Raw genomic sequence first — 23037 nt, forward strand, 5'->3', positions numbered from 1 at the left:
TGTTCATGGAGATTTTGTTCGCATCTGGTGTTTCCGTCGAGTGTTTATTTATTTATTTTTTATGCGATATCCCAAAATTCACATAATAATACATGGACTGAAACATAGCTACAGACAGTAACCCAAGCTCAGGATTGACCCAGGGACTGTGGGGCTATATGGTTGCAACTCTACTTCCTGTTCCACCGTGCTGCCCTGTTCAATTCAATTCAATATGATTCAGTTTAATTGCACTAAATTCAGATATTAGTTGAGGTGTTGAGGTGACCAAAACAAAACAAGGAAGTTCAAACACATATCTATGTCATTAATAATTAACCTCCACAGCTTTTTTTTTTCCGATTAAAAAAAAGTGCACTGTCATATGATCTAAGCTCGGGCCCCACATTATTTATATAAGCTTTCAACAGAGAGGTGTGAAAACTCACAGCGGAGAGTTGTGCACTTGACACGCACCTTTCTGGTATTCACAAGACACCTGGTATTACTGTGCACCTTGAGTGATCAGGTCACAAGTGGTCATGTACATGTTATACTAATAAACTCGCTCCTTTGTGCCGGTCTCCAGGTGTTTTATTAAAGCTCCACACTCTCAGCAGGTAACAGGCAGATTCATCTCAAGCTGCAGTTTAGTCAGGTGACCTACAACTGACAACAGCAAGTGAAAGAAAACTCAAAGAGCTTTTGCAGTTACAAACACATGTCACTGGTTTGGTAGCTTCAGGAAGATATATTATATGCTGTAAGTTTCAACAACATTAGCTAGTAGGTCAGATAGGTTATATTATGATATATTATTTGTACAGTCGGCAGCATTCACGCTTTGTAATGCTGCGTTTGTGAGGCCTTGTAAGTGGTCATTAGCAAGTCATTTCCTACCTCGGAACATAACAAAGTTAGGGGATAAAAAAAAAACACGGACACCAGTACGAAAGCTCAAATTGCAGCACAGTAACAAGAGCAGAGAGTAGAGTGTAGTGTTAGCAAGCTAGCCAAGTTAATGTTTGTGGTAACTCTGGCCTCGTATACACTAGTGCTACGCCGACGTTTTCGACCCTTGAAAACTCAGACTTTTAGAAACACCGTAGACCCCGTTTTAGTTTGAAAACTCCGGGCTCGCGTTTCAGTGTAAACAGGCCAAAACGAAGACTTTTGAAAACGAAGGCATTGGGTCTTCTGGATCATTGCGTATCCTTCCCTGATTAATCAAGCCCCTACCATGTGATCATTACGCTACCTTGATCGTATACACAACAACACGGAGACTGTATTGCAAGCTTTGCTGGCTTTGTTGTCATTCTTAGGAAGCAATGTGCAGTTCAATTCTGTATTTTATAATACTGCAGCTGCCTACATGCACAAGAGGCAAGCTACGATTAGAGCAATCGGCAACAAATCTCATTTCAGGCGGTGTAAGCCCTACACGGAACGCCGGTTTGCTGTGTCTGCAATTGACTAGCAACCAACTTCCTGTTTACACTCATATGCGCATGCCCAGTGTGCATGAATAGTCATGTGACATGCGTATCTGCTCGTGTAGTTTGGACGGAGATCGTTTCTGAAACACAGCGGAAACGCCAGCGAGGACAAGGATCGTTTTCATTTTAAAATGCCGTTTTAAATGAAAACGCATTAGTGTAAACACGGCCTCTAACGTTAAGTGACGTTACAGTAAAAAGGGCTATTCGGACGGGAATAGTTTTATATGGGGATTTGGAGTAATGTACAGTAATAATTAATAGAATTTGTCATGTCAGTGATTTTTCTGGACATTTTCCAAATTATAGCGGCTTTTACCTTCTATAAAACCGCCTGTAAAAATAACCCCAGGTTAAACTAATATTATTTCAGCTCCTGTGGGAAATGCATTTTCCCCGTATTTTTGCAAGTATGGAGGCACACGACGATGTTGATTTCTTTTCATTTTTAAACCCAAACCATGGTGTGGTACCTTTTTTTTTTTTTTTAGGTAGTTGTTTTTTTCTCGACATTTAGTCCAGTCGCAAAACGCCAATTTTATTGCAAGCTTCCTGAAAATTCTCCTCCAAATCAGAAGGATTTTATGTAGCATTTGTTCAAACAGCGTTCGATAACGTCATTCTCTCCAAACTGAAACTAAACACAGTGTTTGCTCTCGGTGCCGTGATGTTGTATTATCAAACACTGAGGTGCAGCACCATGTTGTGTGTGACGCACGGGACCGCTGTGATGTATCGTCAGCACGTAAATGACGAAGACACACCCATCTCAACAATTCGTACAGAAAACGTTTATCCTGTGCGGGTTGACGATAAATATCACAGACGTCTGTAGTAACAATTACTTTAAAGCCTTATGTCCTGAAAACTAATCCCGTCTGAATAGGGCTGAAGTTATAAACCCTTTGCAAAGTGCTGACACCAGAGACTTCTTCTATACCTGTTAAATAAACACCTCCTTACACAAAATTTCTCCATATCACTGATTATGTATCAATCTTTTTTTAAATAACATCAAGTTGTTGTTGTTGTTTTTTAAAAATCTGATTATTATAAACAGAACACTGTATGTGGATTCAAGACAGCGCGGTGGTAGGAACGGTATATAGTGCATATTGGAGATTTTCTTTCTTTCTTTTTTTTTTAGCCTTCATTTTAAATAAAGTGCACTTCACTTTAGCAAACTTATAGCTTGTTTATTAAAACTTTTAATAAATGCATATTTTTGTCTCTCGTTAGGCGAGTGTTTGGGCTCTGAAGTGAAGCAAAACATCTGACTTAGCACAGAGCATGTAGGTGTGTGTGTGTGTATGTGTGTGTGTGTGTTGCTCGTTAGCGGGCGAATGCTGCATCTCGGCAGCTTCATTAGCGAGTCTGACATTTACTGCTTTATGTTTTATTTCATCTGGGTTTTTTCTTGTTTTCTTTTTTTTAACCATTCTGAACGTTGCCATGGCAACTCGGGCCTAATCGCAGCACTCAGAACAAGTGGAGTGATTAACGCAACATTTCTTTGTGCACCACACACACACACACACACACACACACACACACACACACACACACAGAGAGTTGTGTGTGCTGTTTTCTTGTTTTGTTTTAGTTCATACTGAACACTTTAGTCAAGCTTTTATTTCTTATTAAAAGGTTTTGTTAATACTTTATTTCTTAATAATATTTTTATAACATTTGCAGTAGCTTTTTTTTTTTGTAAATGCTTCCCTTTTTATGCTAACATCTCTCTGTCTCTTCTGTACCTCTGTGTATCTTTGTCTCTTCTGAGGTCTTTATCGCTTTCTCTCTGCCCTATCTCTTTCTCATGCCTCCTTTTTCCTCTGTTCTCTTTTTCCCTTTATTTTTGCTCTCTCTCTCTATCTCTCTCTCTCTGCTCACAAGTGAATGCTTTAGTTTGAAGACTGTGATGATGACAAGGGCTGTCTTGCTGCAGAAACCTTGACTCTCTGACCTTGGACATAAACAACACACAGACAGACAGACAGAGATTGAGAGAGCGAGAGAGTGAGAGAGAGAGAGAGCAATTTAGCAATTGAGAAGAAGGACAAAAATTGACAAGTAAAAACATAAGGTAATTGACCGCCGGAGTGTCTGTACCCTGGGGGTTGAAAAGAAAAACACATTACTGTAGATAAAGAGTGCATGCTGAATGCTTTGAAGGACAAATCCTTATTGAAACTCATTTCAGCATGTGCCAGTCATTGAGGGGATATATATATATATATATATATATATATATATATATATATATATATATATAGCATGTATAAAGGAGAAACCGTACTACTGAATGAATGGTGTAACTTTGTGCTAAGAGCATGCGTGCTAATTAGTGTATCTGTACAATCCTGTCAAAAGTGTCACACGTTTTAGATTAGTACCTTTAATGTGTAAGCAAACAAAAATGGGGCATAAAGTTTATTTTTAAAATGTTGTCAAAAAAAGGTTAGTTGCTACAAAAATAATAATAGTAATCATTTTAGCATATTAAAATATCTTGAATATATTCAAATCTAGTATTTCCTATTATATTCTATTATAAAAATAATATATATAATATATTAAGATTATTAAAACAATTTTTTAGACATTTGTAATAATTTCACGCTTTATTTAGTTTATGATTCTACTGACAGATAATTTAGCTTCTTTCTAGAAATGAATGATAAAAATGAATGCTTGAAATTAGTACACATGTTCAGAAATAGATTTAATAATCTTATAATTGGATTATATTAGGGAATACTGTACATGATGCGTTTGACTGTATTTACGGTATTTCATTTGCTAAGATGCCTTTTTTTTTCTGCTGGACTCAACAGCTATATTTTTATTCCTCATCAATGTAAGTGTAAGACAACAGCCATGTCAGTCATGTTTCTGGGTAAAATATAGATTGTTTTTACATACCTTTTAGTAAATAGATTAGTACATACACTGATCAGCCATAACATTAAAACCACTGAGAGGTGAAGTGAACAACACTGATTATCTCATTACAATGGCAGCTCTGAAAGGCAGAGATATACGAGGCAGTAAGTGAACAGTCAGTGTTAGAATCAGTAAAAATGGGCAAGCGCAAGGATCTGAGCGACTTTGACAAGGGCCGAATTGTGAAGGCTAGACGACTGGGTCAGAGCATCTCCAAAACGGCAGGTCTTGTAGGGTGTTCCTAGTATGCAGTGGTTAGTACCTACCCAAAGTGGTCCAAGGAAGAACAACCAGTGAACCAGCGACAGGGTCATGGGAGCACAAGGATCACTGATACATGTGGAGAGCGAAGGCTAGCCTGTCTGGTCCGAGCCCACTACTTTAGCACAAATTGCTGAGAAAGATAATGCTGGCTATGATAGAAAGGACTCAGAACACACAGTGAATCACAGCTTGCTGTGTATAGGGCTGCGTAACTGCAGACTGGTCAGAGCGCCCATGCTTACTCCTGTACATCGCCGAAAGCCTCTACAATGGGCAAGTGAGCATTAGAATTGGAGCATGGCGCAATGGAAGAAGGTGGCCTGGTCTGATGAATCACGTTTTCCTTTACATCACGTGGATTTCGGGTGCGTGTGCGTCGCTTACCTGTAGAAGAGACGCTACCAGGATGCACCACGGGAAGAAGGCATGCCGGCGGAGGTAGAATGATGCTGGTGTAAGATGGCTGGTGTTTTAGCTGGAATACTATCATGCACAAGAAAAGCTGAAAAATGACAGGATAGAAGCCAGAGCGATAAAGAATAAGACAGAGGCAGGAAATGGAGGAGAAACGAGATGCAGTGCTTGCCACGCTGAGCTGAATAACTCGTTTCTGGTTCTGCAATAAGCTTAATTAGGATCAGGGTGATTTTGCTGATGACTGGTATTAAAACATCACCTGTCGTCACACACAGAGAACAAGGAAGCAGCTGTCAAACAAGCAGACGAGTGCGACTGCTCGTGTGATTAAGAAAATAAAAAGGATCACACTGTTTTTGGACACCACATGCGCACGCACGCATACTTGTCAGCGCTCTCAGCTGCGCATTTTTTTTTAAACTGAGGAAATTACACGTTGTCTACTTCCCCAGCTGCCTTTCAGTATGTGTGTGTGTGTGTGTGTGTGTGTGTGTTTGCACATGAAGAAGAGAGAAAGAAATTCTCAGTCAGATCATAATTAGCAGTATTCCGATTTATTTTGCCCGTATGAGTCTCCTGCTCAGTTGAGTGGAACTGCCTGGGTTTTGCACTAATGATGCAATGGGCTGGTTAAGCAGTGAGAATGTGACAAAGTCTTCTTTACTCCTTTTATCCAGAACACACACCAAAGTTTTCCATTAAAACCCTCATTCTTTATCGTACATTGACAGACAACAAAAAAACATAATACACAGTTACATAGCTAGTGCGTCCGTTTGGAAAGTATAGTTGTTCACCCACAGCTTTTAATTACAAAATGGTGATATTTAACAAAAAGCCTTTTAACTTAGATCTCCTCTGTGATGTATACATTACGCCCCCCCCCCCCATCCGCTGTTTCAGACACCGCGGATTCATTTAACCATGGTTGAGCGTTGGTCTGAAAAATTCAATAGAAAATTCCAGAAACGCATTAAACATTCATCATTTAAATTGCATGCCGTTCTAAGTAACGTTAATCATCCCTTTGTCCAGTGTATCCACACTGTGTACGATACCCACCCGTCTCGGTTAACAGATCAACTCTCATGGTATCACAGCTCTTGTGTTCAAGTATCCCCTATTTTGCTTAATAATGGCCATAAAGCGTGAGAGTAGTGATGCTGGCTAGTCGGACGTGCCTCCTTTAAGTGAAAAGGTGAAAATTGTCAATTTAATAGGAAAGGGGAAAAAAATCATATGCTGAGGTTGAAGAACAAATTTCTATCTGTGAAATTTGTGCTATTACTAAACTTTGTCATAGATATGTAGAGTATTGTTCGCTACTATCCACGGTTTCAGGCATCCGCTAAAGGGCTTGGATATAGGGGTCCTACTGTATTATACAGTATACAGAGGTGCCAGTGGTTACTTACGTTCACACTGACTTTATCCTGGTGAATTTTGACCAGTGAATGGGCAAATCGGGTTCTTGTAAGCCAATAGAAAACAAGAAGGTGGGCCAGTGGTGTATTTAGCTCGGTTAAAAGAAAAAAAGACTTTTGCTTTCTTGTTTGGTAAGTTGTTTTAATATGCATGATATTTTTCCTTCATTCAGTGCAGTTTATGGACGTGAACTGGACTTCACACCGTGCATGTGCACTAACCTTGTTACGGCTACGTTCACGTTAATCTGGAGAATTTGAAAACACATGTTTTTCTCATGGTTTTGGCTTTTTGTCCACACTGACACGGCGTTTTTTTCCAGCGAATACGGAGCTTTACGAAAACGCACCCCCAAGCGGATACATTTGAAGATGTAGTTTTTCACATTGTGGTAAACGGATATATTGAACGATCAGTCCCTCCAGGATTTTGTGAAATTAACGCAGAATCAAGGTAACGCCGCAATATTCGGAGGAGCTTACAAATTTTAGAAAATTACAAAGGTTTGGGCCAAGACATGTCATGTGACGTTATCGCAACACAATCGCAACTTGAGTACAGCTAAAAGCTGGCATTTACCAACAAACATCACAACGAAAAACAACTTGCAATTTCGCCAATTCAAGTAGTTTTCCTGCAATATCCCCCCCTACACACACACAAAACTCATAAAAATTTTGATAAAAGCCGCATCAAAATCAACTATTTTTGGCTGCAACAATCACAAAAAAATATCCTGTAAGGACTGAAAAATTATGACGTATTTTTAGTCATGAGACGCAGTCATGTGACCCATCAAACGCAAAACAAACAAGGTGGTGGATGATGTTGTGCTGCAGTGGTTGTGCTGCTATCCAGTTTGAGAGCATTTTTAAAGATTAATGTCACTTTGTACAACCTTCATTTTGGATTTTTTTTTCAACTCTGGGCTTTTCCTTGACGTCAATTCAAAGAGACGGAAAGTAAATAAACGCCTGATGGAAATGACTTCTTTTTACATGTGTTTTATTTATTTATTTATTTATTTATTTTCACGCATGTGCGGTATAGAGATGTAAGCATTTTCAGACATTTCAGTGTGGATGAGCAGTTTATGGAAACTGTTTGAAAGTGTAGACAGCGAGCGTTTTTGAAATGAAAATGCCGTTTTGAGATCTATCCGGATTAATGTGGACGTAGCCTATGATAGTATAAAGTAAGCTTCTAGCCTTAGCTGGTTGCTTATAAACCCAAACATTTCTGCAGACTGAAGATAGTTTATCGTTTATACTGTTAGCATGGAGCTGTCTATAACATTTCTGTTTTTTTTCTTTCTCTTGTTCTTATTTGAATTGTCTCTCTTCCTGATAGGAATGTGTTGTTAGCAGTTGTGCTGGCACTTCTGTAATAGAATTATGTTTGGAAATGATATGTGTAGCGTGTGTTGAACTGAGACTCTAGATATATTCGAAAGCCCATTTAGATTATTTAAATGCAATAAATGTAGATTTACTGTGCATTAAAAAGGCCTCACCTCTTAGCTCATTTAATAAGAGGGGAAAAAAAAGAACGAGGGATAGAGAGAAAGTGTGTTTTTCTTACTAAGCCTAGAGGTGGTCACGGTGCTGTTTCAAGCCTGGGTGTTCTTTATAATTGTAAAACACAGACACACACACACACACACACACACACTCACACACGCACACTCCAGAGGGCCACAGGGTGAGAGAAAGTCTAGTTAAGCCATTAAGGCAGACAATTGGCTCAAATTGAGAGGGAGATGGAGAGAATGAATGTGTGTCAGAGAGAGAGAGAGAGAGAGAGAGAGAGAGACAAAAAGAGAAGGATGAAGAGAATGCGGAGGCAGGAGAGGATCCACTTGACAATTTAATCTGAGCCCCAGGACTTGCACACTTACACACACACACACACACACACACACTGCATGCACACTATAATTTCTCATCACCTAATCAGGAGAGAAAGCATAAATGTGTGTGAAAGAGAGAAAAAGGTGCTTCATGTATCAGCAGCAAGCTTTTATCTACACCCATCAGCTGCAGTGTGTGTGTGTGTGTGTGTATGTGACTGTATGTGTGTGTATGGTTCCTGCTACATCCTGTGACTTGTGCCTTTGTCTTCCTGGAGTTCGACACCAAGAGCAAAACAATTAGCAATTGTGAGTGTGACTAGCGAGCAAACACACACACACACACACACACACACACACACACACACACACACACACACACTCACACTCAGCACCCTGACACTCGCTGTCCCCTCTGTACATGCTGGGTTGGTAGGATTGTTAATAGCTCCTGTGGCGGTGTGTGATGCTCGTCCTCGTAGCCGTTGCTGCTAACGATCGGCGTTGAGCAGGCGCTCTTATCGCCGTGGTAACTACAGACCGAATTATTGGGCCAGCAGTTGCAGTGGGGAACCGTTTTATTTGGTGATGGCTTTTAAATCATTTAAGGATTTTGGCGTTTCGGCCGAGAGAATCGGCTCCTTCTGTAAGAGGTGGATGAACCGGGTGCAGAGGTCTGTGTTCTCTCACACTCTTTCTTGTCCCTTTTTCTTTTTTAGCTTGTACCTTCTTTGTTGCTGATTCTGACTCATTATCTCCATCCTTTCTTTTGGTGTAAAATGAGACATGGCCTTTGGAGAGGAGAGCAACTTGTGCTAATTAACATCTAACACCTCACACACGTTTCTCTCAGCAGTAAGCTAAATGTTCAAAACCTCTCTCTGTGTTTGCATCTATTGTTAGTTTCTTTATTTATTGCTTCAATTTCTCTTTCTTTCTTTCTTTCTTTCTTTCTTTCTTTCTTTCTTTCTTTCTTTCTTCTATTATGCTACCGTTACATCTATGGTTAGCCTATATGCTAATGAAGTACTGTCTTTCTGCTGGGTGTGGAGGCCTTGTGCCAACGTGGCATCCATTAACCATCATACCCACTTTTATTCTTTCTTGCATTCTAAAACACATCTTTGTTAATGGTCCTTTCTTTCCTATTAGACTCAACATAAAGAAAGTAGTCTTTCACATTTGTACTAAAAAACAATAAGAACGTGTATAAGCAAGTCGTGTCCATCAATAACACGCACAAGGAGACACGCTTGAAAATAATCAATCATACTGGTTGTCATTGTTTTACTTTTTTTGTCCTTTAAATGACTGAGTCGTTTTGGTGTAGATAAAATTGAATTAACAAAATGGCTGCTGTACATGGAAAAAAAATCCACTGTCATCTAGTGGATAGAAATACAGAGGACTCGGATACAAAGTCATACTGTAACTTGGCCATGGGAGTCACACGATAATGCATATATGTAACAGAAACATTTTGAAAAGGAAAAAAAGAAAGAAATGAGGAAAAAGTGCCACGTCAGTTTTCATCTGTTCAACTACTTTTTAATCATATATACAGTCATGTGAAAAATAAGTACACCGCATGGAAATTGTTGGCTTTTTTGACATATTTGGACAAGCAAACATTTGATCATTTTTGAAACAGTGCCTATTAATAAAGGTGATATACTTGAACAAAACCACAAGGAAAAAAATAGCTTTTTCAATGAATTATTCAACAGAAATATCAATAGATGTGGCATTGTTCTGTGGAAAAAGAACACCCTTGGCCTCAGAAGCTAGTACTTCCCCCTTTAGCAGAAATAAGTTCTTCTAGGCGTTTTGCATAATTGTCCACCAGTCTCTGACATCAGCTTGCTGGAATTTCTGACCACTCTTCCATGCAATATTCTTTCAGTTGCAAGATGTTTGAGGGTTTTCTTGCATGTGCTGCCCGTTTCAAATCTCCCCACATTTCAGTGGGATTCAAATCTGGGCTTTGACTAGGCCATTTTATCACGCTCCATTTATTCTTTTGAAGACATTGCTTGGTGGATTTGCTAGTGTGCTTAGAATCATTATTCTGTTGAAAAGTCCATTTTCAGTTCAACTTCACCTGTCAGACAGATGGCCTCACATTATCTTCAGGCACTCTTTGATATGATGCGGAGTTCATAGTTGAATCAATGAATGTAAGCTGTCCAGTCCCTGAGGCAGTAAAGCAACCCCAAACCATAACATTACCACCACTGTGCTTCACAGTTGGTATGAGGTTCTTCTCCTGAAAATCTGTCTTTGGGCTATGCCAAACATGTCTGCTGTTACTGTGGCCAAACAGTTCCATCTTTTGACTTGTTTGTCCAGAGCACATTATTCCATAAGGCCTGGTCTTTGTCTATATGCTCATTGGCAAACTGTAGTCTTGCAAAGGCTTTTTCCTGGCACGCCTCCCATGCAGGTCAAATTTGCACAAGCTTTTTCTGATTGTAAACGCACGCACTTTGACACTAACGGTTGCAAGACTTACTAGCAGATCCTGTGATGAAATTTTGGGGTTCTTGGAGACAAAGACGATCTGCTCTTGGGCTGAAGTTGCTGGGACGGCCAGTCCTGGACAAATTGGCAGTTACAGTGGAATGATGTATTTCAAATAATTTGGAGATCTTTTTAAATCCCTTGCCAGACTCATAGGCATCCACAACCTTTTTTCTGAAGGCCTTACACAACTCTTTGATCTTGGCATGATGCCACCACACACCTCAATAGCAAAGGGAACACCAGACACTAGATGTAATAGTGGTATAAATCAGACAGGCTCCACGTGCATACCATAAGCAGGTTCTAATCACTGGCACACACTCTTCAACACCTGATTCTAATTTTATGGATTTGAAGGTGTGATAAATGTAGGGGTGTACTTTCTTTTTCCATGTGACTGAATAGTTTTTTTTTTTGTTCATTTAAATTGTGAAAATTACTGCAAAAAGTCAATTTTATGTGTCATTTGATAGAGTGTATTAATTTTATTAATAGGCACTGTTTCAAAGATGATCAAATGTTTGCTTGTCCAAATATGTCAAAAAAGGCAACAATTTCCATGGGGTGTACTTTTTTTTTTTTTCACATGACTGTATTTATAGATGTAGATATTTTGGGATGCACCAAGAAAGTATAACAGATACACTTACCCCCCCCCCCCCCCCCCATTCCTCTAGCTGTATCTATTTGTGTCTGCAGTTCCTACTGTAGCTCTCTGTCAGTCTCCGTGACATTCTTGCTCTATACCCATATCTTTTTTCTTTCTCTGTGCTTCCTGCTTTTTTTTTTAATCTACTGAGTATTTTGGCCAGCAAGTGGCAGCAAACAAAATACAGTTGAGGTAAAAAGTTTACATATGTCTTGAAGAATCTGCAAAAAGTTAAAATGCTAAAACAATTAAGAGGGATCATAAAAATTGGCATTTTGTTTTTTATTTAGTACTGCCCTGAGTAAGCTATTTCACATAGCAAAGGTCAAAAACGTGAGCAAAAAATCAAGAGGGAGTCAGGCGATCGGCAAACGGGCGTAAACAGGGCATAGACGAGAATCAGAAATGTGAGGACAAAACAGGATCAAAACCATGAAACACGGAACAAAGATCAAAGGTTTGGTACGGGTCTGGCGGAAAACACTGAAACACACGATACTTCAACCCGAACAAAGACACACGAGGGGTTTAAATACTAAACATAATCAAGGGTAAAACATAAACAGCAGAGACACATTAGGAGACAACCAATAATGTAACAGGGATGAAAACAGGACAGAAACCAAAACAAAACAGTAAACACAGTCAATGTCATAAACCTGGAAAGGTGCAGTGTCGGCGCGAGGGGAAATCTCTGATACACTACAGTATGTTGACTAAATAAGACTATATATCGGAGAATGTTAAGTAAGTAAGGTGACACATTCCTAGTGGAAAAAATGAAATGAAATGTCAGGCAACATTTGAAACGGATAACAAAAATACCTTCCATTGTGTCACCTACAGTATCTTAAAGAAAAATACCTTCACTGGTACAGGACTCAAAGCATGTCTATGGAGGACACTATTATTAGTTTTTACTAGCGTGCACTCTGTCACATATCTATCTCTCTAACGTGAATATCTAAGTCTGTGATATCTTCACACCTGTGATGTCATGAGACTGAAATGACTCCTGGGTCTGGATGCGTGAATTGGTGTGAAACTGGTGGGATAAACATGTTAGTACAGTGTTCTAAACTATACGGTAGATAGTGTCACAGATCTTCTCCGTTCTGAATGCTTGTTGCAGATTGCTTTCATCTTTCACTTGTTTACAACATCCTTAAATAAATTATTTACATTTTTTCTGTTAACTTTCTGACACTTTTGATGCAACAGCAGCGAATATATAATGGACACACCCCTTTCCCTGACAGACTATAAATAATGCACGCTCCAAATCCATCAGGTTAATAAGTGAATAAATGAATGAATGTAGGGCTGGGTGATATATCATATCATATCATATCATATCATATAATATCATGATAATTGAGGACATTTCTATGATACATGATGCGTATCATGATACATAATAGCTAACAAAGTGTCTGCAAAACAGTTGTAAAATAAACAAAAAATTGTTAAACTGAGTTTGATGATCGTTTTCTTTAATCAATGATATCTAATCCATTCAGTACCATTTAATTTGTAATTATTAAAAATTTATGATTTTATATATATATATATATATATATATATATATATATATATATATATACACACACACAGGTGCATCTAAAAAATATATATATTGTGGGAAAAGTACATTTTTTTCCGTAATTTAATTCAAAAAGTGGAATTTTCATATATTGTAGATTCATTACACATTAAGTGAAATATTTCAAGTCTTTTTTGTTTTAATCTTGATGATTACGGTTTACAGCTCGTGGAAATCAAAAATCCAGTATCTCAAAATATTACAATAAAGAATTTATAATACAGAAATGTCGACCTCCTGAAAAGTATGTTAATGTATGCACTCAATACTTGGTCGGGGTTTTAATGCTTTTGCACGAATTACTGCATCAATGCGGTGTGGCATGGAGACAATCAGCCTGTGGCACTGCTGAGGTGTTCTGGAAGCCCAGGTTGCTTTGATATCGGCCTTCAGCTCGTCTGTATTGTTGGGTCTGGTGTCTCTCATAGATTCTGTGGGGTTCAGGTCAGTAATACCATGGTCAGTAAACCAGTTACTAGTAGTATTGGCACTGTGGACAGGTGCAGAGTCCTGCTGGAAAAGGAAATCAGCATCTCCATAAAGCTCGTCAGCAGATGGAATCATGAAGTGTTCTAAAATCTCCTGGTAGATGTTGCATCGACTCTCGACTTGAGAAAACACGGTGGACCAACACCAGCAGATGACATGGCACCCCAAATCATCACTGACTGTGGAAACTTCACACTGGAGGAAACTTCACACTTCACAGAATCCAAGCAACTTGGATTCTGTTCCTCTCCACTCTTCTCCAGACTCTGGGACCTTGATTTCCAAATGAAATGCAACATTTACTTTCATCTTCCCCGTGATTGTGGTTGTGTGTACTGAACCAGACTGAGACTAAAGGCTCAGGAAACCTTTGCAGGTGTTTTGAGTTAATTAGCTGATTAAAGTTCTGCTCAGGTCAACATTTCTGTATTATTCATTCTTTATTCGAATATTTTGAGATACTGGACTTTTTTTTCTTTTTCCAAGAGTTGTAAGCCATAATCATCAAGATTAAAGCATAAAAATTTTGAAATATTGCACTTTATGCACCTGCATATCTCACCATACCAACAATATCTCAGAAAAGTGTATCACATAATCATTCATGTTTGCTATGAAACTTAATTATCAACATCCCCAACAATGACAAAGAAACAGTGCCATATTATCCTCTGTCATATTATACCATGTATCTTATTTATGAAGATGCTCTGTGCAGGTTCTGGTTATGATTCTGAAAGATGCTTTGGTAAAATCAGCCCAAATCAGAGCTGTTCAAATTTACTGCAGAGCCTTCTGACATTTTAGAGACATCACACACACACACACACACTTCATTCTGACCTCTGAAGCTCTCTGAATCGCTGCTGAAGACACTTTTGATCAAAGTTTTAGTCAGTCAGCCAAGTGGATCTACACTGAAATGAATCTGCAGGAATTTTTCAATTATTGCTCCTGTTATTCTTTTACTCTTTCTCACTCACTTTCAACATTTCCCTCCTCTTTCTTGATCTTTTATGAATCTCTTTTTTTTTTACTCCACTGAATTCAGTATCATTCAGTAGCCATGACAGGTAAGATTGTTAATCCCGACCCTCTCTCTCTTTTTCTCTCTGTCCAGTAACGGCACAGCTGGGAAGATGAACGGAGCTCTGGAGCATTCGGATCAACCCGATCCAGACGCGATTAAGATGTTCGTGGGTCAGATCCCTCGCTCCTGGTCTGAGAAGGAGCTGAAGGAGCTGTTTGAACCGTACGGGGCCGTCTATCAGATTAACATCCTGAGAGACCGCAGTCAAAACCCACCACAGAGCAAAGGTACAAACACACACACATTGTCCTTGGCAAATAATTATATCTCAAATATGCATACAGTGCTGTGAAAAAGTATTTGACCAATCCTGATTTCTTCTGTTTTTGTGTATATCTCATACTTTTTTCAGAAATTAAAACAAAATCTAAGATAAAACAAAGGCAATCTGAGTAAACACGAAATACAGTTATTAAATGAAAATGTTATTTATTGACGCAAAAAAATTATCCAATACCAACTGGGCCTGTGTGAAAATGTATTTGCCCTGTAGTTACTAATTCCCCCAATCTATGAAACTGCATTCATAATGGGGTTCAGCTGGACTAGACACAACCAGACCTGATTACCTCAAACCCTGTTCAATCAAATCAACACTTAAATAGAACTTTTTCAACAGCGTGAAGTTGGTTTAAAGGCCTGACCCAATGTCAAAGTTGAAAGAAATTCCAGAAATGATGAGGAAGAAGGTGATTGAAATACATCAGTCTGGGAAGGGGTACAAAGCTATTTCAAAGGCTCTGGGACTCCAAAGAACCACAGGCAGAGTTATTAACTCTAAAATTCCCAGCCAGCTCCATCAAACCCCTTCAGATGATTCAGAATGCTGCAGCGCGCCTCGTCTTCAACCAGTCCAAGAGAACCCATGTCACACCCCTCTTCATCTCCCTCCACTGGCTTCCTGTAGCTGCCCGCATCAAGTTCAAGGCCTTGATGCTCACCTACAAGACCTTGTCAGGAACAGCACCCTCCTACCTCAACTCTCTCCTGAAGGCCTACATTCCCTCTCGCAATCTGCGATCGATTAGCGACCGACGTTTAGCAGTTCCAACTCAGCATGGCGCAAGGTCCCTTTCCAAAACCTTCACACTAACTGTTCCTCAGTGGTGGAATGCACTTCCAATATCAATCCGGACCGCAGAATCTCTCACCATCTTCAAAAAACAACTAAAGACCCACCTCTTCAATGAACACCTAACAAACTCATAATTAAAAAATAAATAAATAAAAAAACTTACACCTCTACTCTGCACTTTGCTTCTTCTGGAATTCAATTAATGGATCTCGTATGGTAGCACTTATTGTATTGTTCTCTGCTTGATATCGCTTTGCTTGTATCTTTCTCATTTGTAAGTCGCTTTGGATAAAAGCGTCTGCTAAGTGAATAAATGTAAATGGAAATGGAAAAACTCAGCACAGTACTGAATCTTCCCAGAAGTGGATGACCTTCCAAAATTCCTCCAAGAGCACAGCAACTACTCATCCAGGAAGCAACAAAAGAGGCAAGGACAACATCAAAGGACCTACAGTCCTCTCTTGCATCAATAAAGGTCACTGTTCATGACTCCACTATCAGAAAGACACTGGGCCTCCATAGAAGAGTGGTGAGGTGAAAACCACTGCTAACCCAGAACATTAAGGCTCGTCTGAATTTTGCCAAAACACCTTGATGATCCTCAAAGCTTTTGGGAGAATGTTCTGTGGACTGATGAGTCAAAAGTGGAACTGTTTGGAAGACAGGAGTCCTGTTACATCTGGTGTAATCCAAACACAGAATTCCACAAAAAAAAAAAAACATTATATCTACGGTCAAGCATGGTGGTGGAGGTGTGATGGTGTGGGGATGCTTTACTGCTTCAGGGCCTGGGCAACTTACAGTAATTGAGGGAAACATGAATTCTGATCTCTCCCCGAAAATCCTAAAGGAGAATGTCCAGTCTTCAGTCCGTAAGTTGAAACTGGATTCTGCAAAGCATTTAGATGAATTATATCTCTAAAACATTTAGGTGAGGTGCATCTCATTGTGGCCTGCTACAGCCTTTAGAATCTAAAATTGTGTTTTTAAATAACTTTTCTATGTTAAAACTTATGTCATTTTAATGAATGCGGGGACAACGTCGACATTTTAACTCAGTGTGTGGAATTACCAGATGGTCCCTTAGGCAAGTTGCACTGTGATTTGCGCCCTCTTACTGCCTTTGAAAATCACATAATGAACTTCTCGGTGCGAAGCAACATGTTTGAAGCCACTGATGGATTCTGCACGTTTTCATTACACCCGGGTTAGGTGAGCATGCCACAAATGAAATAACACCAACACAAAAAATAATAAGACAGGAAGAAAGCATAAATGAGGCATATTTTAAATCTTTTCTGAGCAAAAATCGGTTTTAAAGATAGCAAATTAATAATTTAGTCTTCAATATTAAAAATGAAAAAATTAATGAACGCGCCAGCATTCGTATTTTGTCTTTAAATTTTGAAACCAAAAACGAATGAACGCAATGTACACAGACCAGCGATGAACAAACAGTCTGAACTGGGCAAGGCAAAAACTCACAAAAACATTGGACAGAAAAAGTGTCAAAACTGTAGAATCAATCATGATATATAAGGCTTGCTAACAAGAGAACACGAGATAACTAAGTTTATACTTCACAAAGAATATACCGACTGAATTTTACATTGTGTTATTTTACATTGCGTGTGTGAGTGTGAGCCTGATTGAACCCAGGTGTGCTGTGTTAGAAGCTAGGCGATCGTGTGTTATGGGTATTGGAGTCCGTGGTGGCCATATTTGTAGGCCGCTGTGCTTGCTGGGAAGTGAGAGGTCCCTGAAAGGCTGTGACATGACAGATATATACAAAAACAGAAGAAATCAGGATGAGGGCAAATACTCTTTCGCAGCACTGTATATCAAATAATTATTACGTGGATTATCACATGATTTTCCCTCATTTAATAATAGCCTCTGTTAAGCATTTGTTTTTCATTTTTATCTTTTTAATTCATGTTTATGAAAGATTTACCATGTAACAAACAGTAGCAAACAGTTCACGATATTATGATGTCAACATAATAATAAAACCAAGGTCAGAAATTTGCTTTGTGTTTAAATGCTATATGATTGAAACAGCATCAACATTTTCACTAATAATTAGCCAATAATTAGTACATATTTTTAATATGTCAGATTTGTTCACGCTCGTTGAAAGGGCTCAGCCATGTGTTCCCAGTCTTTCAGCCCCATGTTCCTCTCAGCTGAAGTTAATTAAGTAAAAATGTAATTAGTTTAGTTAGTAATCTCTAAAGTTATATATTGTTTCCATTACTAAAGCACACTTGAGGAAATCAAGTCAAAGACATATTTAAAAGTGTGTCTTTTAAATTAGAACGAAATAGTAGGCACACAAAATTCAATTCTCCATACAATATATTTTCCATACAGCAAAAATAAGCCTTGGCTGAATTTGTGCCTTAGGTTTCCATGGTCAATTGATTAAAACATTCACAATGATAAAAATATGATAACTGTAACTCTGTAATGTCACAGAATTTGTGTGCTCCATTCGTACTCATACATATACATATATACACGCACACACACACACACACACACACACACATATACACACATATATATATATATATATATATATATATATATATATATATATATAAACAGTCTAAAACAAAACATAAACTGTGCTTTAAAATGGAATAAAGCTCAACATGGCAGAGCTTTCACTGGTGGGACTGGAAGGGGGGCGTGTCTGAAGGAACCCGCTATTCCCATTCTGCTGTTAGCTAGTTTTGCTGACTCATGCAGCCATCTTTATCCCTAGATGTGTTTTACAATTGTGCGTTCTCTAATACCAAATACAAACTGTGGTGATTTCTTTAATGTGGAGCAAAGGCAGCGTGAGTGTGTGTGCATCTATATGTGTCTGTTTGTGTGTGTGTGTTTTGCTTTGTGTCTTTGTCTAGCAATAGAGAACAACACAGAAGGGCAGTGACACTGTGACACTGCAATGTTTTGGTCCATGAGTTACCCTGAACCGAAGTGCCCTGATACACCAGACCTTAAGAGTTCTATGGGGATTTTTATTTATTTATTTATTTTTACAATTCCTGCTTGCTGTTTTTCTCTAAGCTAATACATAATATTATTATGCTATTATGCTATCGTATTACCACGTGAACAACACAATCATTAGCAAAACCCCTGTTGTCTCTCCCGATTCGAGAAAAAAATCATGGTGTTGGATTGACAAAGTGCAGACCACAACCTCATTGAGATGCTGTGGCTAGATCTTAAGAGAGCTGTTCCTTCAAACTGAAGCAATGTTGTAAAGAAACTTGGGCCACAATTTCTCTATAACGATGTGAGAGACTGATAAACTCATACAGAAAACATTAGCTTCAAGTTATTGCTGCTAAAGGTGGTTCTACGTGTTACTAATTGATAGGGTGTACTTATTTTTTCCCACCTGCTTTCCGAATGTTGGTTTACTTTTCTTTTTTGGTAATGATAGTGACTACATATTGAATTCTGATCAATCTTGAGGTTATTTGTTTGTTTATAGAAGTTGGTGAGGACCACACTATAGTTATTTAGAACCTGAACATAAAATTAAAAACGTAGAATTGATAAAAGGTGTATTTTCTTTTTCTCCATGACGGAATATGTGTTTTGAGGCAGGACGGTAATCAGAAATATGACCATAGAGACCCTTTTGCGAGTCCTTCCTGTGTTGTATTGGAGAAACCATTAAATACTGTAGCCGAGGGAATAAAGATATTTGACTTGATACTCTTTCAGGTTTCTTCCACCTCATCGAGTCGATTCTCACAGGATTTAAATCATATTGATCAATCCCAATTAAACGCTGTTAGGATCAGTCTCGGCGTGATTACTGATTACTCACAGCAGTGCATGTGAAGGTGTTCTATTGAACATTAAGCAGTAAATAAATGCAGCTTGCAGTGTTTTTGTAGCTTGAGTAGAGATAATCATTAGCAATGAATATTCTCTCTGTCTTGCTCTTTCTCACACACTCACTCACACACAGCTCATACTGCGCTCATGTTGGCCACTTGTAAAGTCTTGTTTCTGTCCAGTGTAATTTGCACATTAAAAGGGCACTGTCTTGTGATTTGTGACCAGTCAGTGTCATCTTATGGCTGCTGTTCGCTGTGGAGATCCTCTGAGACAGAAGGATTATAAATTAAAAACGGTCTGAGATTAATCACTGTAGTTCCACACTCTATAGATAATGTCTGTTATACGTCAGGTGGCAAAGAAGCCAAGACAGTGACGTTTACTACAGTAATATGCATGAACGTCATTAGAGAAACATTTTGAAATGTGGACAACTGACAAAACAAAACTTGTGGGACAGCAGACTGCTGCAGGAAGTGACATCATTAGGTAAAAACTTCTATGTACTATGTATGTACTATATACTATGTATTTAAAAACTACTTATGTAGAAAAAGTTCACAAACATTTTGAACACAAATGCAGAGACAAGAAGGTTACTTTGCTGAGGTTAGGGTTAGATTTACAGAGGTTTACATACGCTTTGCAGAATCTGCAAAATGTATAATAAAATAATAATAATAATAATAATAATAATAATAAGAGGGATAATAAAAACTGCATTTTGTTATTTTATTTAGTTCTGCCCTGAATAAGCTATTTCACAAAAAAGATGTTTACATATAATCCACAATATACAATAATGACTGAATTTACACAAATGAACCAGTTCAAAAGTATACACACGCTCAATTCTTAACACTGTGTGTTGTTAACTGGATGATCAGCGACTGTGTTTATGTTTTGTGATAGTCGTTCGTGAGTCCCTTGTTTGTCCTGAGCAGTTAAACTGCCCACTGTTCTTCAGAAAAATCCTCCAGGTACTGCATGTTCTTTACTCTTCCAGCATCTTCTGCATACTTTGACCCCCTTTCCAGCAGTGACTATATGATGTTTAGATCCATCCTTTCACACTGAGGACCATTTATGGAACTTGTACACAACTACTACAAAAGGTGCAAACATTCACTGACGCTCAAGAAGGCAACACAGTACATTAAGAGCCAGGGGGGTGTAAACTTTTGAACAGGATGGTCAGTGTAAATTGTTATTATTTTGTTTAAAGATCAGATTTTTTCCCCTGTTTATGTACTGCCCTTCATAAGCTACATAACATGTTTCCCAGCAGACAAAATAATAACAATTTGCAACTACTCAACTGTAGGTATAGCATTAATTAGCTGCATTAATAATGATAGAAGTAGAAGGTCCTCACAAAAATATTTAGACAAATGTGTGTGTGTGTGTGTGTGTTGGTGTGGGGCAGGGTGTGTGAAGGCAGCTATAATGAAGACAAAGAATATAAATTTACCCAGAGGAGAGAAGCGTAAATTGTTTATCTGAGCTGGACTGCAATTTAAAATGTGCGAACACACACACACGCACACACACACACACAGGTCGCCCTCTTGTCAATTGATTGATCTGAGATCGGAGCAGTGCAGCTGTGTGTCTCTATACAAAAGATGTATTCCTCTCTGCCTTTGAAGTGCATAATAGATACACACACACACACACACACACACATACACACATGCAAAAACAGGGTGAATAAATGGTATAGTCTGAGCTTTTCCGACCCTTGCTGTTGAACGATACAGGTGTGTGAATGTCTTGCATCTTCGAAGGTCTGGTGGAGGCTCATTATGCTAATGTATTCAAATGTATTCTCATTTACCCTGTGTGTGTGTGTGTGTGTGTGTGTGTGTGTGTGTGTGTGTGTGCGTGCATGTTTATATATCTTGGTGGGGACCACATTTCTCCACAAAGTTGGAATATCTCAAATTTAGCTGGTCTCCAGACAAAAACTTTATAAAAGCAGCTTTTATTTAAAAAAAATTAATAAGAAGAATAAAATGTTTTTGCTTTGGTTACAGAGTTTAAGCTTAGCGTTAATTAGCTATGGTAATAGTTATGACAATGGAAGGTGTGTGTGTGTGTGTGTGTGTGTGTGTGTGTGTGTGTGTGTGCGCGTGTGAGAATATCTTGGAGACTGTATTAATGTTTCTCCACAGTAGTGGTTCTCAAACGTTTTCAGCGTGAGTACCCCCCCCCCCCCCCCCCCCCCCCCCCCAGTAGGGTGCATCCCTATGTCGATTTTTTTTTCCCCACACTAGGCTCTTCTGTATGAACTTTCTCGGATAAGACACTGCGTCCTCTATCTAAAAATCTCACCACTTTCAATAGTCTTATCAATTATAAAACAAATTCTAATGAATTTCAATAGTTTTATCAGTGTGTGGCTAACAGTGCTATACACTAGTATATGAACAGATGGCTCTGCTTGGCGTGTGTCTTAGTATGCTGCATATAATTGATTTCATTTAGTAATATTTCTCATTTTTATTTACATCATAGTGTAAAGGTTCACAATCCTGACTTACATACAGGTAAAATAAAAGAAAAAAGTTATGTCCTAGAATTGCCGCACACTGGCTTTGTGGGGCGCACTTTCGCCTTACACCTCCAGGGTTTGATTCCTGCCGCTGCTCTGTGTGTGTGTGTGTGTGTGGCGTTTGCATGTTCTCCCCGTGCTGCGGGGGTTTCCTCTGGGTACTCTGGTTTCCTCCCCCAGTCCAAAGACATGCGTGGTAGGCTGATATGCATGTCCAAAGTGTCCGTAGTGTATGAATGGGTGTGTGAATGTGTATGTGAGTGTGCCCTGCGATGGATTGGCACCCTGTCCAGGGTGTCCCCCGCCTTGTACCCGATGCTCCCTGTCTAAGGCTCCAGTTTCCCCGTGACCCTGTAGGATGAGCGGTGTAGAAAATAGATGGATGGATGTTCTAGAATTTCTACGTGGCACCATCTGGCAGTCCCCCAGCAGACCTCAGCCCCCAGTTTGAGAAACACTGCTCTACAGTATGTTAAATTTCTCTGAGACAGGCTATGTTTGTCTCAGCAGGGTGTGTTTTATCAATCAAGGAGTAAAACAGGACAGGACAGTCTTGTTCATTTAAAGCACGGTCACTCCGGACCTTCTTTACTGAGGTGGAGTCCTGTGTGATGTGATTTTGAAAGGGAAAACTTTGATTCAGTTAGACGAACAATATTAAGAAGATATTAGGGCTGCAACTAACGATTATTTTCGTAATCGACTAATCGGCCGATTTCAATACGATTTTTTGGTTTATTTAAAGTAAAATCCACAAACTGAGTGTTCCAAATACAAATTTCAGACTAAAACTTTACATATATATATA

General features: G+C 38.9%; 1 protein-coding gene across 22 annotated transcripts in view; it reads left to right on the plus strand.

The window, feature by feature from the left end:
- celf2 (cugbp, Elav-like family member 2) overlaps positions 1 to 23037 on the plus strand; it is a 183559-nt gene that overhangs the window by 99057 nt on the left and 61465 nt on the right. For all 22 annotated transcript variants that reach the window (XM_017494075.3, XM_017494071.3, XM_017494073.3 and 19 more), the window contains one exon: positions 14764 to 14960. In XM_017494075.3, coding sequence (XP_017349564.1) covers positions 14764 to 14960 — 197 coding nt within the window. The remainder of the gene's footprint in view (positions 1 to 14763; positions 14961 to 23037) is intronic.

Source organism: Ictalurus punctatus, chromosome 19 (assembly GCF_001660625.3).
Source record: "Ictalurus punctatus breed USDA103 chromosome 19, Coco_2.0, whole genome shotgun sequence".
NCBI lineage: Eukaryota > Metazoa > Chordata > Actinopteri > Siluriformes > Ictaluridae > Ictalurus > Ictalurus punctatus.